The 16,627-nt window shown below is 38.2% G+C and overlaps 1 protein-coding gene across 1 annotated transcript; it reads right to left on the reverse strand.

Annotated features, from left to right (window-relative positions):
* Nucleotides 1-613: 613 nt before the first annotated feature.
* On the reverse strand, nucleotides 614-16,606 carry LOC113669929 (cilia- and flagella-associated protein 221-like). The gene is made up of 26 exons (XM_089183413.1): nucleotides 16,477-16,606; nucleotides 16,276-16,376; nucleotides 15,665-15,751; nucleotides 14,562-14,657; nucleotides 13,651-13,751; nucleotides 13,379-13,482; nucleotides 12,554-12,636; nucleotides 12,074-12,150; nucleotides 11,483-11,627; nucleotides 10,865-10,979; nucleotides 10,711-10,757; nucleotides 10,493-10,557; nucleotides 9,851-9,938; nucleotides 9,108-9,197; nucleotides 8,636-8,731; nucleotides 7,851-7,944; nucleotides 7,085-7,215; nucleotides 6,251-6,331; nucleotides 5,686-5,793; nucleotides 4,819-5,070; nucleotides 4,245-4,385; nucleotides 3,086-3,186; nucleotides 2,218-2,310; nucleotides 1,346-1,474; nucleotides 1,137-1,217; nucleotides 614-992 (listed from the first exon to the last, which is right to left on the reverse strand). Exons 1-26 carry the CDS (start codon nucleotides 16,574-16,576, stop codon nucleotides 866-868), a joined length of 2,733 nt encoding a protein of 910 aa, XP_089039539.1. The 5' UTR covers nucleotides 16,577-16,606; the 3' UTR covers nucleotides 614-865.
* Nucleotides 16,607-16,627: the final 21 nt, after the last annotated feature.

The following is a 16,627-nucleotide window of genomic DNA, read 5'->3' on the forward strand; positions in this document are numbered from 1 at the left end:
TTCGAGAAACAGCCATGTTAAGGCTAATGTATTTACCATTCCTTAAATATTTACAATCAAGACCACTCGTTTAGGAGACCTTTTCTCAAAAGATCCACACGTGCAAATAATGCTGTTTTCCGTTGGAAATGTTTTTCTTCCTATTCAATTGAACAACTGACTTAGCGTTTAAGCCGAGAAAAAAATCACAAAGTTTGAATTCTGGGAAAAATTGCCTAAACTGTGAAGTAAACTGTTAACATTTCGGCTTTACAACACGATTGTCTCTGGAACAATAAATTATATGTCTCTATATGAAGTATAAAAGCTGTTTCACCGCTGACCGCTCATATCTGGGTCGTTTTTTCTATCCCCGCTCGTCGCCCGTGATGTAGTAACTCCCTGTTTGTCTTCGTAATACGTGATCACGTGGCAATAGAGACTGTGTAACCGAAGAAGAGAGGGGCGTACGCGCGAGACATCACGAGTGTTACGTGCTTTCGCGCTAGCAGCGTGGATAGTGATGTCTAAGCTTTCATTTGCGGAACGTGTATAAAACACAATTATCTAGTTACGATCTAAATCACGCAATACTTAAGCACGTTTGGTATCTCAGGTCAAGGACACAAACGCAGTCGGTTTACGACACTTTTATTACAAAATGTTCTGTTTACGTTAGGGAATGAACCACCATTCGTATCAACAAATTTATAACATTCACACTTGATGTATATGCAACTCAAACCAAAGAGACAAAATTTTTACACGGCTCACTGAAATGGGCAAAGACGGTCAAATATCGGAAAAAGACAAGTGAAATCTTTCGCACTTTAACTAAAACAACTAATCAGCCACATCTGTTTCCTAATTTCAAATTTATCAAATTCTATTTTAGTTCCAGATTGGACGAAGACATGGCATCATTTATGGACTGTATCCTTTGTTTTATTCTAAATCCCACTCTGTTCTGCCGCTGTCTCAAAAATTCGTTTAATTCTTTTTCACGTTTCTCCCTGTAAAAGAACGCAAAACAAACAGAGGCAGTCAATAATTTTTCCAGCATTCTCTTTGTGAATGGACCAGCCGAACCGGCTATTTTCTATGAATCGTAAGCTCCCCTAAAACAAAATGTAATACACTAGGAAGGTCATCAGTACCTTGGAACGAAGGATGTGGTGGCTGCTGTTGGAGCAGCCACTAAGGTTCTCGTGTTTCCGCCTGGGTGAAGCACCATCTCACTATAAAGATACAGACACATACCATCAACTCAGACTAAGTATAACCACCCCTTTACTGTAGATAACAAAGCTGAAAAACTAAAGTACACGTAACATTATTATAAATCACGAAAGACGTCGAGAGCTACCTTAATTGCGACGACCCCTGTTGATCTTGGTCTCCAAGAATGCTCTCTGCCGAGGGAAACTGGGCACAAACCATCTCTGGCGTGGGGATTGGGATCTCCTGGAAGCCTGGGTCTGCTGCTTCTTCTTCCCTGAAACAACAGATAGTGGCAAAAAGATATCAGGATGTAATTTGTGAAGGCACTGTTACTGAAGGTGTCCTCACCAAACGCGAATTTTATTTTAGTTCTGGAGCCCTTTCTTGGGGGAACTTTAATCAGGATGATTAGTTATACAGAAATCTCCCACCCTACAAAATATAAACCTTTGATATTTTTCTCTTAGTAAGGAATGTTTAAAACTTTTACTCTTCACCGCGTCCAGTAACAGGACGCTGTAGAATAAACTAGGAGTTTAAGATTTTGCACGCGAACATAGTGTGGGAGAAGTGTCCTAGAATGTTGACTTCAAGAGGAATTTCGTGCAAACACGTGATTGCAGGCATAGTTCCTTTAAAACTGGAAAATAAATTGTCCAGGAGGCAGGAATTAGAAGAGCCACCTAATAAGAGCAAACTGTTTAAAGCGCGGGAAAGTGTGCGTGCCCAGTTCGCGCTTGTTTTAAGTCTTGCATCTGATTGGCTGCGAGAGTTACACGAGCAAAGTTTTATACACCAATAATAGAGCGGAAAAAAAGCAAAACCAACGCAAACTAGAATTACTTCTATTATCAGTTGAAAATTTTGCGCAGAGTTGATCATATTTTCCTTAGTGATGTGAATATCTTAATTTTGTATCAATTCTGTTACTCTTGAAACCGCTCGCATGATTTCGTATCGATGCATACATGTATTCATACATTATTTATCTTCTTTGCTTAAATTTGCGTAACTTACGCTTCGTCATCACTCATGACGTCATCATCCGGGAGACCTTGTAGTAATGAAGGCACTTCCGTAGGCAGCAGGTCCTCACTGAATGGGTCAGTCCTAAGGTCGGAAAAGGGTGTACGCATGTTTTAGCAAAAAGAAAAACTATGTTTGTTTTCTTACCGCGCCTCTCAATGAATATATATCTCATTGGACGTTTTGGTGTGTTTACGAGTTGTCCCGTATTTTGATGAGCTCGTAGGGTGAGTCAAACTACAAACAACGAGTAAAAATACTTAGCAATACTTCTCACCAAAACGTCTGATAAGTTATTTATTGTCTACGGCTTTCTTCCTGCTAGGTCTTTCTGTTCACTTCTCATAAGGCAGGGAATGCAAAGCGGATAGGAAGGGCAGCGCGCAGCCGACTGGTTAAAAAGATTTGTTTTAACAATACAAAATAACCAACTGTCCAAAAAACCGTATAATATCGCAGGATATGTATACTCTATTCGCCCGTTATTTGTACTCTGCTTCGTACAGTTGGATAACAACATGCGATCTTTGAGGCTTGAATGGACCCAACCTTGTGATTTCGCTCCACGTTACCAAAAATCATCATAACAGTTATATAGGGCAAAAACATCAAGGGTCAAACTCATTCAGCCACAACGCTGGACATGACCTTCTATACAGTAAGAACCATTCCACTTGTTTCCCGAAAGGTTAACCACATTACTTTCGATATAGTAAAACGATTTTTCCTATCTATCTCCAAATTCATAAATGACACATTACTGCAAAGTGCTGTCAAATAATTCAACCACATGATTTTTGAAATGACACGTTATTGAAAAGTGCCGTCAAAGAATTTAACTCTTCACTGATCGACTCACCATCGAGGAATCCACACATTTGATATCGTTGGATTTGCTGCCATGGATACCAGAGGCTGACAAGGAAACCGCTTCCACGTCATAACACCAGGAATAACATCCTAAAAAGGATACAAGGAGACAAACATTTCGGGACTTAATTTCTGACGAAAAACTGCGTCATTTTCTTCCAAATTTAATCTACAGTTAGTCAAGTGAATCTAAGGTATCTAAAAGCAAACTAAACCTGCCATAAAAGTAGGACCCATTGTGAGCAGAAAGCGGATTTGCGTAGATCACTTCCGTGAAACAAATGACAAACCTCAGTTTTGAGTTTTTGTTCAGGTTAATAAAAAACATAAACTTTATCTAGTGGCTGTAATCAAAGTAGATGACAGCCACTGGTGGATGATTTGGGTTTCTTTCCATTTTCGCTTTCTCTCCTTTCCATACAATGGAATTGTAAAGGATTGAAAGAGAGGTAAAAAAGAAAACGCAGATCTCTCTACCATTTCGTGGGAAGGGTGGAAAATCAAGTGGCATGGCTATTAACGACAGATATTTTTTCGGAGAGCAAGAGAAAAAACTGCGGAAACATTTATTTCTACCTCCCTGGTACTTAAAAATTCTTCATAACTGCGATGATCACTCTCATCTGCAATTTTTACTGTTCTTCTCGCATCGCACTCAAAGGTAAAATACGAGGTTTCTGAACGGCAAGTTTTATGTTGCAAATTGTACAAACGTGGCTCTTAGAAGAATAATGCTTGATCCATCTCGCAGTTTTTGACAAAATACTTCCATACAGATAGAAAAATGCCCTCAACTCACTTTCTTCAGTATTTGATGGCCGAGTATTACGATTGAAAAAGGTTTCTTAAAGCAGTTTCTCGATTAAGTTTCGTAAAATCAAAACTAAAATTATAACTGAACTGACCTATTACAACAGAGATAAAAAACCAAGGAGTCAATGAAAACCCAGCGCTATTTAACTACACAAACTGACCAAAAGCGCGGGAAAACGCGAGTGGCCAAGTCGCGTTTTGCTTTCGCTTTGCGTCTAATTGGCTGTGAGGGCAGTGCATGACAAATCACAGAGAGAAGTAAAGCAGAAGCAAAGCGGTCTCAGCTCGCTTTCTTAGTCATAACACCCACAGATCAAGTATCAATTGGTGTTCACCTGTCTCTCCAGGTATTTCCTGCCTTGTTTCCCTGATTTTCCAGCAGTTCTGTTACGTGGTAACGGACACAAATGATAGTCTTCATCCACTTCGGAGTAAGGAAGCGGAGGCTTAAACACTTGTAAACCTGGTGCGGGGTTCTGTAGGCAAAAAATCATTGGCTATGAGCCATGTATGAAACAAGGCCAAGTTCGCAAAACATCGATTAACGCCTTATGAATCTCAAGGGGATAGAATATCTCTACTTCCCTTAAATCTTTTCAGTACAAAAAAGAGAAAAAAATGGGTAAAAACATCCCATTCGTAGCAAACGCAAATACACCTTTTCATCGTCGATAATTCTCATCAGCTGTCTGATTGACAGTGTATTGACTTGACAAGGAGAAATGACCTTATGGTCACTCCCGGAGAAGAAGCGGTAAAAATATTCATTACAAAAACAAAATACAACAACTGCTGATTTTCTTGATTCTTACAACCGATCAGTCTGACAGTCTACTAGAGTAATTGCAAGGAGGAATTCATTATTAAACATTCGCGGGAGTAAAGTGGTGAAAATCTTCTGTAACTTACAAAAATATGCATGGGATGGTAAGATGTGGGTCTGAACAACGCAGCAGGCACCACGAGGGGCACCGCCTCAGGCTCCTGCACGGCTACGTCCTCTTGTGGGGTTGTGATAATGGGGCTCTTTACTTGTGGATTCTGTGTTTTGTCTTCTTCACCCTCTTCTTTAGTTTCCTCGCCTCCTTCCGTGGTCGGGACGGGACTGGGACTTCTAACCGACGTAAGCGGTACACTGCTGACCAAGTTTATTATTTCATCCTACAGGAAACAAGTTGACAAACGAAAGGACATGGCGGTAAGATAGATGGAAAAGAATAGGAAAAACTCATAAGAATCGCTTCAATGCAGTTACAACGAATTATGATGAGGAATCAAGTTCCAATCAATGGATCAACCAGCTCTATCCACTGCAATCTTATGGCTAGAAACCACATTTGAACCAAGAGATGTTAGGTGTATACAAATATATTTGACTTAAACAATTAAACAACTTCTAGAGGTACTTATCTGACTAGAAACTACATGCGATACACATACAACTCCCACAGCATTTGAATATGAAAGCGATCGTCGCAGTATTGAACACTACTTAATCGGTAGTGACAATAAGGCCTGAAAAAAAATTCAGGCCTGTACGGGATTTGAAACAAGATAATACAGTAATATTATATTGATTTGAACCCATGACCTCTATGAACAAAGTTCTACTAACTGAGTAAGGTACTCAGTAAGGTACTGTACGCTGTATCTGCACGCATGTACGAAACACGTTTCAAAGTAAGTATTTACATCGAGTAAAATGTTGGATTATCTTGAGATAAACTTATTGTACGCAAGTAAAAAAATAACCGTGCAAAACAAACTTGACGTTACCTCGGCGCCAACCCTCAAGGGACGTACGAGCTTTGGCGGGACATACCCCGAGGACGCGTCGGCTACGGAGTGACGGTTATAACCCAGGATGTCGCACTGTTTGGGGACCTAGAGACAAATTATGCTTTAGACAATACACAACAGACAGATCCACAGAGAGAACTCCCTCCCTTTAATCCTTAAACCCTTAAGAGTAACTAACATCTAATTTCTTCTTAGAATATCACCACTGAATCACACATTGATGTCATGAGAACAAAGGGAAATAATCACCAATTAAAGAAACCCTTGATTGTTAGACAAATTCTCCTTGTCAGCACCTTATTAAAACGTACAGAGAATAGCAATTTCGCTCTGTAATTGGTCTAAAAACTCGCAGTCGAACCAATCAGATTGAAAACCAAAAGGCAAGGGTTTTAAGCCTTCGGCTTCGGCTGATAACCCCTACCTCGACCTTGATTATTCTGGATATCACAAAACCCTCATTCAATAACTGTTTATAGTATTTCATTTTTAACAGTGTTATTAGAAACTGTAGATAGACAAAAACAGCTAAGAAACGTACCTTTAAGTTGTAATAAGGCACGTGTGTTTTGACATTGACAAAAGTCGCTTGCACATTCAGTGTACCAAGAGCATCAACATCCTGAGGGTATAAAAGAAACTTTTACTAAACCATTTATCCATTCATTTGTAAAGACACCGTGGCTTTGTGGTTAGTACGAGAGGTCCTGGTTCGAGCACGGGCGGAGAACTGGGGGCGGGTACCTATCAGCATCACGAAACTTTATCCTCGAAGCGCCTCTTTCCACCCAGGGCCCAGCTTTTCGAAGACCAATAAGCGAAAACCCAGGGTCAATGTTAATCCTGGTTTCATTATTCCTTTGTTCAAAAGCCTTTATTGTAATAATTTTCCACTTTCTTTCTAAAGCATCCCAATCATTAGAATGTAGACAAGCAGAATCGGGTTGAATTTTCTTTCAAAGCTTTCAGACCGGAAATCAGACTTCACACTAACCCTGAATTATCTTGCCTCAGCTTTGAACAACCCGGTCCAAGAGCATAATGGGTGCTGGTGAACCACGAAAGGGAGGCAGGGGCGGGAACTACTAAAGATCGACAAGAACCCCGTCCAGAGTGGAGAAACGATACTTTTGGTCTCTTATGCTTTTAAAAACCGGCAAAATTCCGGCGGAAGGAGCCATCGGGGTGTCTTATCCCTTTTATTACTTTCCTGAAATCATATTTGACTGACAGTGACTATCTAAGCACACCGTCACCGTAATGATAAGCCTAAAATACCCCCCCCCCTCCCCACACGGCCTGCAAACATAACTAAAACCCTTAAGCTGAGGCTATCAAGGGCAAGGTCAGATCCAGAAATATTAAGCATGTGTACCATATCATCTTTTGTGTCCGGAGATTTATATGAAGGAAAGCAAAACGGAAAAATGCCTTCAGATGAGATCCGCAGAGGGACCTCAACTTCATCGAACAGCTTTTCTTCTTCACTCTCTGCAAGTTGACTTCCTAAGAAGCAATGAAACAAAATAAAAACAGTTTTAGGAATTTTACCCGTGAGCACTTCCAGCCTGTTCGTACGCATAGAAAATAAAATTATGACTCTGCAACTTCATTTAGAAGTAGCGCCATCTAGATTGTGGGAAGCACAGGTTCGAAACCGTCAAGAGTCTGCATTTCTTTGTGGCTTTATCTTTCTGAGCACAATTTTTTAAATAATATTTCAACCGAGAGGGCTCAGTACGGAAAATTATTACTATAACATAGCTAGTAAATTTGTCTAATCAAATTCAATTGCGCGAGCGTGCTCTTTATTCCTATTGTGCACGCTTATGACGTCAGCAAACAAATCCCTCGCGAAAAAAAATTTTCCATCGGGTTGAAAATGTTATAACACAATTGGTTCATACATCAGCTGTGCGTTCATCGAGATATGAAGCACTTGGGAAGTTTGGAGAGCACTCAAGAAGCTAGAGTTGCTCTAGGCTACGCCTCGAGCAACTCTTACGCATCTTTCGTGCTCTCCAAACTTCCCGCGTGCTTCATATCTCGATGAACGCACGCTGGCGTATGAATCAATTGTTAAATGAAAGAACTTCTGCCGTGACTACAGAAGAAAAATTTAGCTGAGATGTCTTCCTTACTTGTGTGTTCTCGGGTGAATTTTCCCTTTCTCCAGTCTGTGACAAATTCTTCCAGGGAACTTAAGTGTCTACTGGCTCTTAGTCGTACTATGACCTAGAAAAAAAAAAGCAGAGTACAGTTAAAGGAATTACTGAGAAGAAATTCGCAAATGTGAAACTAAATGGGGCAAACATCAACCACATGAGTACGCCACAAGTATGACGTCGGACGTCATAATGATAAATAAAGCTCGAGCGCGCGCGAGAATTAAGATAAATCGCGCGCAACATGTGGCAGCAAAAAGAGAAAAATTATCATCACGGCACATTGCATCCGTGGGGACACATTAACTTGACCATATCCTCTGGCAGAGGAATAAAGACGAGAACACGCTCTGAAGATCGCATTATTTAACTTAATTTAAAGCTACTTCTAAGCGAAGAAAACTCTTTCCCAGTGACACTTCACTTAAAGTACCTGCTGGAAAAAAGGCCTGAGAAAATACAGGGCTTCAAAGGAATTCCAAAAGGTTCAATCACAATACTGCGCCAACATCTCATTATTATACATAAATGTTTCCTAAGAGTTCACTGATTACTAGCCTGTTGCAGGTGCTCAGTTACTACAACAGAGCGAAAAGCAAACGGTGCGACAATAGCGGAGAAGTGCAGTGAAAAAGCGAGAGGGTCCCTCGTTTCCACTCCTCCGCTGTTGTAGTGCTGTTCACTAACGCGCTTCGTTTTACTAACTAAACGCCTGAAACAGGCCAGTCAGTTATACAAATAAAGCGTACACTGATGATTACCTTCCGTCCCGCTTGAACAAACTTCTGTACAACCATGTGCCTCTTGCTCCACTCGTCATTAACAAGAAGATCAAATCGAGGTTCATTTTGAGGGATCTGAGAGTAAAAGAGTAACATTTCCAACCATGTTCATCTGGACAGCAAATGTTAAAGCTTACACGACAATAAAGAAAATAACACTTCAGCGCACCAAGATTATAGTGCTTTGCACCATGACGAAGATAAATCTAAGGTAACTACTAAGCATCACAGTGTGAAAAAATACCCCATTCTGAGCAATTGTGAACAATGCTTTTAAAAGCTCTCCTTTTTTCCTTCCCAAACAAACGTCACTAGTTCGGCCGTATCCTATGACCAAGTGCCTAGTACTAGCTAAAAACTAGCCCCATCAAATATAGGAAAGCAAGCAAAACAGTTCGCCAGAGGACAAAAGTTAAAGTAACATGTACATTCCCCAAAAAGTGATACATACTTCATCCGCTTGTCTGTGGATTCTTCTCAGTTCACATCCAACACAAGACCGGTCATACTCTTCTTCAATCACTGGGTCTCCTCGATTCAGCTTTGATAAATTTATAAACGGAAAATGTCATCGTGTAGTCACGCAAACTACCAAAGAGGAGGGGGAAGGGGTAACTCCTCGAAACTATAAGTTCTCCTAATACTAACCGTATCGTGGACCAATACAAGCCATTTCCTACAACCATTTGCAGAACTGAGAGGCGCTTCTCAAAACTTCCGGTGGTTACTGCTCCTAAAGAGCTGACTTTTGATTACCATGGCTTACAATCAAGATCTAGGTCTAGATGGCTTCGAAATTTGAAAAATTCAATCTAATGAAACGAAACAGTATCGTCTGATTTTTGAGCTAAGACTCGTACTACTAATTTAGATTTGGATTTTAACCATGGTTTTGGACCCAGAAAGAACATGAGCTTTCCTCGGGGAAAAGCGGTCCAGTGCAAGATCTCATCATATCACCTCGTTTGATGTGAGTGCAAGAGAAGGTGGAGGGGTCTGAATTATTTGTTTCTACAATTGAATCTTTGTTTGTTGAACCTTCATCGAACTGTAAAATATAATATACTTCGTAAATCATCAGTGAGAGAATGGGAAGTACTCCATTTCTAGTGCTACTGTTCGCTCCGAAGACATCTCCTGGACCAGAATGAAAGCGTCATATAATTTCTAGTATCAGACCGCCGTTACAAATACCTTGTACTCTCTTTCATCTTCTATCCTTGTTTCACAAATCTGTTTTCTTATTGCCTCTGATATGGGATCTTCACCTAATCGTACACACCTTGAGGGAAACGAACAGAGTGGTCTAAATTTTCTGATGCAAAGTATATCCTCCAGGTAAGTGTTCACCTTTAAAATGGCATCATCGTTGTTAACTTAGCACAGCATTAAAGAAAATGAGAGCGAGATACATCCAGTTTTTTTTTTTCCCACAATACGAAGAGAGATCAAAGGAGGTGAACATACTACTTTCAGCGTGCGCAGTAAAATTTTCCGTTTCTTTTTGGCCGAGCGGTAGAAGCAATATGAGAGCAAGTCACGGGAAGGCATGAAGTGAAAAGGAACACACAATCTTAATAATAACAACCTTCACACGACTCCTGGAAAAGACTACTTCACAGGCAAATAAACGTCAATAAACCCTGATCCTACTCGTTACTCAAACACCACACATACACTACAGTATGTGAACAGCCAGGTGTCAACGTCGGAAGTCTCCCGGCCATAGATGATCTTAGCTATTCTATTCCATGATATTAGCCTTCGCACATGGCTGTAAGGTTTACAAAGGACTTTTCTACAAGATTCATACTTGTATGTTCTGAATGTACATACCATCTGAGCTGGTTCTGTCGTTCCTCTTGAATATTCTGATGAACTTCGTACTCAAACTTTGTTTCCTGTGCATAGGGAAATGATGTAAAAATTCGTAAACCATATACAACTGAGTGACAGCAATTAATGCTGTTGACTTGACCTGCAGAACAGACTAAGTTATGGAAGTCTATAGGGAATTTTTTACATGATTTGCTCTAACACTACGATCAACTTACTTTCATCTGTTTTGTGCTCCCTGTAACATCTTTCTTACTTTGAACAGCTTGAAAAGGAGAAAAAAACATCGACAGAATTACCTGGGAGTAATCAAACTCGTGCTACATTTGTTCATACATGATCAGTTGGTTTGATTTACATCAAGTCACCCACCCTCTCTTATCTGCTTGGCCTTCAGTTTTCCAGGTTGTTGTATTAGGATACTGGACACAGTGGATGGATTGTCAAGACCAGTAGTTGGAAATCTCAAGCCATCTCTGACCAGTTCCTGTACAATACCAAAAAATAATATGGAAAAACCATGTTCACAGAATACTTTCATAACATTATTTTCTCTACATAAGTTTCTTCAGAAGATAAATCAAATACATGTAAATATTGAGAGCTCTAAAGATATTTCCTTCTAGAATGTTTTTTTTCCTACACATCTGTTGCACAGTCCTGGCAGACTGCAACCATTCATTCAAAGTTGGAAGCAGAAATACAGTGACCAAGCTCTGCTTTCAACACATGTACACATTTGGAATTCACACATTGAAACTCTTCAAAGCCTGACATACACCTTCCTTTAACCTTTTAATGCTATGCCTGCCTTAAAAGATAAAAAGGAACACCTTCTACCCAACACAGCCACCCCTCACCGAAAAAAAATTACTTCAAACCCCTTATCCTACTTCCCAGAAATTGACCTACAAAATTTCCAAACATTTTTGAACGGCAAAAATTTTTCACACAATGTAGGTGGCTATTTTCTTGATTTCCAGCACCTACCTGGGGTTTCTTCTCTCCTGGAGTCCATGGTCTGGTCTTTAGTTTCTTCAGTCTTGTTCTGCCGAGAGGATCAATCAGCAATGGGTCCAGGATTCCATTGGTGGGTAATGGGGGTAGTTCTTCTGTCCATGCTTTTACTTTTAACCTGTTTCATGACAAGCACAGCACACAGAAATTCTGAAATGAGTCATAGCCCTTAACACTTCTCATTGCCAAGATCTAATTATCAATTCAGTGCAATGTCTGTAATGCATTTCTCAGAATCTTAGCTCAGAGACTCTGTTGTGAAATCAAACAATTTCTCTTACTGTATTTGACATTTTTCTTACTTCTCTTTGCCTTTATGCTTAAAAAATTGTATTTGATCGATCCTGGGTGTGGAAAGGGTTACAGGACCTCTCTACAATCCAAAGATTTACTAAGTTTATGTGCAATGATGGGATATAAGCTGGAGAGCCTCTGAGGAGAAAGCCAAAACAACTACAAACCACAACTAAAAATAGCCCCTATAAGAGAAAAAGTTACATGTACAAGAGATAATCTCTTAACAAGGAATCCACTGCAGCAGTATTTTTTTGATACTAACATTACCTTTTTGCAAGTCCTGGCTCGGAAGTTCCAGTGAAGGAACAGACAAGTGGAGACATGTTAAATTGAGACACTTTCAGCTAAAAGCAAAGAAGGCTTTACGATTAAAATTCCATTTGACGCAGAGAAGCTCTTTGACACAAAGAGGCTGCATCTTCTTTAAGTCTACTGACATCTTTCTCTAAAATATGAGGAAATCTTGCAGTTCCAAGTTCAAAAACAGCCATAGTTCAAGATAGAGTGTGCATACATCCACTGAGAAATTCAAATTCTGATGATCATTAATCGAATGATAACATTTCATTTGATCCTACACTGTATTACTTGAACTTTAAATCAATTTTTAATAATAATAATAATTAATAATTACAATAATAATTATAATAATAATAATAATTATAATAATAATTATAATAATTATAATAATAATAATAATAAAAACACCATGATAAGTACATCTGGGTATAAGTTTTGCTAATTTACCTGAAGCTTCATGTGAGCTGTTGAGAAGTCCATTGGTGCAAATGTCACTTTAATCTCTACCTCACCATTACCAGGTACAATTCCTAAAGGACAGATTTATTCAACTGTTAAATTTCTGCAAGTGCCCAAATAGTGGGGCTTTCATTTGAATCATAATATTGTAGGTACCCTCACTGCATCTGATGACTTGTAAATTTTTACCAATCATGTTGGTTATTTGCCATATTTAAGTTGAGGAAAATTTGAAAGAGAGTAAAAATTTTACTCTTTGTAAGCATTTCCTCATGAAATAAAAGTATGAATTTCCTCAGTATTTAATCATGTAATTACCAGGCTTCCAAGAACAAGTCAGAATCAAAGCAAAGGAAAAGTTTGCTCCACATACCAATCCTTCCCTATCCATTGAAGTATACATGAAAATTAATGACTTCATAAACTTTTAGCCCTTGCATAAAAAAAAATTAAAATTCTGAAAATAACTCAGTAATGCTGCCAAACAGTCATCAAGTGGTAAGGACCACTATGTATGGTTCACAGAAAGCTGGTTGGTTGCTCAAAAAAAAAAAAAAAAAGTCAGTGCCTTTCAATTTAGGTTCTAACTGGTGTCAAAACATATTACCCAGATAAGAAGAGTGGCTTTTATCGCATACATGTACATCTCTTTTAACATACTAATGTTAGCAAAAATTTTATTTACAGAGGAATAACAAATGCAATATGGAAATCACAAGTGATTGCAAATATGTTTCCTAGCTAGTACAATCCTGTTACATCTTATCATCAATAATCTTGCTATTACTTCAGGTGATTTCAACAAAAATTTACCTGACATTGGTTCCACAGTAAATGCTGGGTGTAACTGAACATAACTCAGCGTGAACTCAAATTCCACTGGGATGTCACACTTCAGAGGAATCACTTTTGTTGTCCTGTAATGAAGGAAACAAAATTCCATGTTGTGAGAAAATAACATAAAAATAACATTTTGTAAGTAATACTCTTACTCAAAGTTGAAACAGCTTGGGCATGCTTAAGATTTCATTTACTCTTTTAGTAAAATGAATTTAACTTAAATCAGCTTCATGTACTTTACTCACTTTTCTCCAAGTGGTACAGATGGAAAGTGAACTTCTCTAGGAAACTCATCAGTGTTCATCACAGGATATGCATGAATAGGAACAATAAGGTTTTCCTCTGCCTGAAAATTAGAAAAAAAAATTTATAAATGTATGTCTTGTGATTCAGTTTTATCCTAGAGATAGTTTCAGATTTGTATTCAACATTTTAGACTTTTCCAAATTAAAATTGTTAACCATTCATAAAACTTAACTGCAACACACATGTAACATAATTTTTTAACATAATTTCTTAACCCTTTAACTCCTGTGAGTGACTAAGACATAATTTCTCCTTACTATATCTATACAATATCAGGCAGATAAGTGACGAGAATAAAGAAAAATATCAATTATAGGATAATGCTAATGAACCGATGCCAAATTCTCCAAACTAACATAATGAGAATTGTTTGGCAGACAGTAAGGAGAATTGCCAATGAGATTTTAGGAGTTAAGGGTCAATTAACAACTTTTTCCCTTATATTTGAGCCCTTTTCAGGTCAGAACGATCCACTACTTACAGTTTACAGGTATAAAAACTAAAAGCCCAGCAAACATAATTCAGAAACCAGACACTGTTAATATATTAAAGGCATGTACAAATTGTACATAAGTAAAAGAAAATGTTAATACCACAAAATCTTTTCATGACTGTTGAGAGAAAATTAGTAATCTCAAGAAAATCTGTCATATAACGCAGTTAAACCTGTATCATTCATGACATGGTTCAAAATTCTTCCTGGTTACTTTTAAACAGTCAACCAGTTTGAATTAAAGGAATATCCCTCAACAAGAGAAGGAAATGGACATCAAACTGCTAGGAAGGATTTAAAATTTGTTAACCCAAAACTCTGCCATAAAAGAATATGAATGGAAATCAAAATGGTTACCTTTGTGTGAATTCGAATACAGTCATAATAATATCTCCAATCATCAGGTGTAAACTCCACAACAACTTCAATGAACATTCCAGGCACAAGCTTTTCCTGTTCAACAATAATACAAAATACTGATTTATTATTAATATAAAAATGAAATACAGTTTATACCAAAATCTCTTACAACCTCCTCCAGATTATTTCACGTAACCAATATGTGATGTTATATAGATTTAGCCGAGCCTAAAAGCAGAGCTCGCCTTTTTTTTTTTTTACAGCACGTCTCAAGGACACAACGCCTTGCCACAGCCAAGACTATAACCTGGGTCATCCAACCTGGAGCCCATTGCACTGACCACTGGACTACTGGACAGAGCTGTGGCATTGGCGTGCCCACGGTACACTTGACCACACTTGTTAAAAGTAGCACCTTGTACGGTTGTATGGTTGTATGGTCGTACATGCAAATTTTTTCAGCTTGATGGGTTACTACTATTTTGTAGAATTATGGGGCTATGCTCCACAAGCTCCACTATTAGTATACTTAGTATTATGTATGTAGTAGTATGTATAATTATATTCTGTTGTCCCTGTTATTTAGGTTAGGTTAGTTAAGTAAAATAGTAGTTGTGTATCTAGAGATTAAAGTTTTTTGTTGTGTTCTGTTAAAACCTTGTTCTTTGCTTAAACCTTTGCACCCTAACATCAGTATGCATATTCTCCATACTGTTCTCCATTCATTTCCATAGAGGCTGACAAGGAGAATTTATTTCACAATCAAGAGTTGCTTTAGTTGGTGATCATCTCCTTTATTCTCATGACTTTCATGTTTGATTCAGGGATGATATTAAAGGGAGAAATTAGATGCTAGTCACTCTTAGGGGCTAAAATTATAAAGGGTTGAACAAAACACAATTCCTTTAAAATTATACAGGCAAAAATTAACAGAGTAGGTATAAAAGCAAAAACAGACTTTTACAAGTAACAAATATCCACTTGCAGTTAAGTAACCACAAACAAATATAAAAATTGTGGTAGTAACAAAGGTACATGTACATGTAGGATAAATCAGTGTTAGGCACAATTAGCAGCTGTAATAATCAAAGTAAGAGTACCTTCTTTGTATATTTGATATAAAAGAACTTGGTAGATGGTGGTATTATATGCATTCTTTGGCTTTCATCAGAAGCATTTGCTAATCTCTGAGACATAAAAAAGGAAGCAATAGCAATCACATACTCCATTTTACATCCAAATATTACATTATGGGTGTTCATTTTACATTAACGCAGCTTATAAAATGTACAATTCGGCCTTTACAGTGAATACTTTCTGTATTTGTGAGTCCAACTGAAAAACGGCTATATGGCTAATTGTGAAACCACATTAATAACCTGTCATGCGATGCTGTGACTAACAGTTGTACTCAATACACAAACGAAAATTAGGGTTATCATGAACTAAGAACCACACCGCATGCACCACACTAAATTTACAACAAATTTCAAAAATCAAGGCTACTCGGACTTAAACAGAAAACTATCATATTTTTCCGAAATATTGCTCTAAACTTTCAGTAATTATATTTCCTCGTCTTTAGAACAAAACCCTAGGATCATAGAAACTTGTAAACAAATGTGGCTGTAGTATATTGCTCTTTATGTTGGGATTAGGAATTTTAGAACTGTACGTTTGTTTTACCAGACTATGATTTAAATGTACTCACAAGTGTTCGGGTAATTTTTTCACCAACTTTGAAGCCGGAAAAATTTATAACTGAAGGTTTGGCTTGCAAAATAGAGTTCTGTCCAACTTTTGCATAGATTTCTGCAAAAAGAAGCTGGCGGTTAGATTTACAAAAAAAAAACGTTTAAAAGTAGCTTAAAAGAGAATTCAGTCGCTCCACTTCAACTTATGATACACTTACTTGTTTCTAACAGATGATTAGGAACTGGCTTATTAATGACAGGCGCCACAAAACTATCAAAACTTTCCGAAACCATGGTTCTCGTCCGAGCCGCCGCCATTTTGAAAATGTCTCAACTTAGGCAAGTAGTCATGGAAACATGGCGGCAAAA

The sequence above is a fragment of the Pocillopora damicornis genome, chromosome 9 (assembly GCF_964200805.1).
Source record: "Pocillopora damicornis chromosome 9, jaPocDami1.2, whole genome shotgun sequence".
NCBI classification, from domain to species: domain Eukaryota; kingdom Metazoa; phylum Cnidaria; class Anthozoa; order Scleractinia; family Pocilloporidae; genus Pocillopora; species Pocillopora damicornis.

Excerpts from the sequence above, each read along its gene's own strand:
- LOC113669929 (XM_089183413.1), bottom strand. The coding sequence starts at position 16,576 with ATGGCGGCGGCTCGGACGAGAACCATGGTTTCGGAAAGTTTTGATAGT. Across the intron at positions 7,945-8,635 it reads TTGTTCAAGCGGGACGGAAG|GTCATAGTACGACTAAGAGC; the intron begins GTAATCATCAGT and ends TTTTTTTTCTAG. Across the intron at positions 993-1,136 it reads ACCACATCCTTCGTTCCAAG|GGAGAAACGTGAAAAAGAAT; the intron begins GTACTGATGACC and ends GTTCTTTTACAG.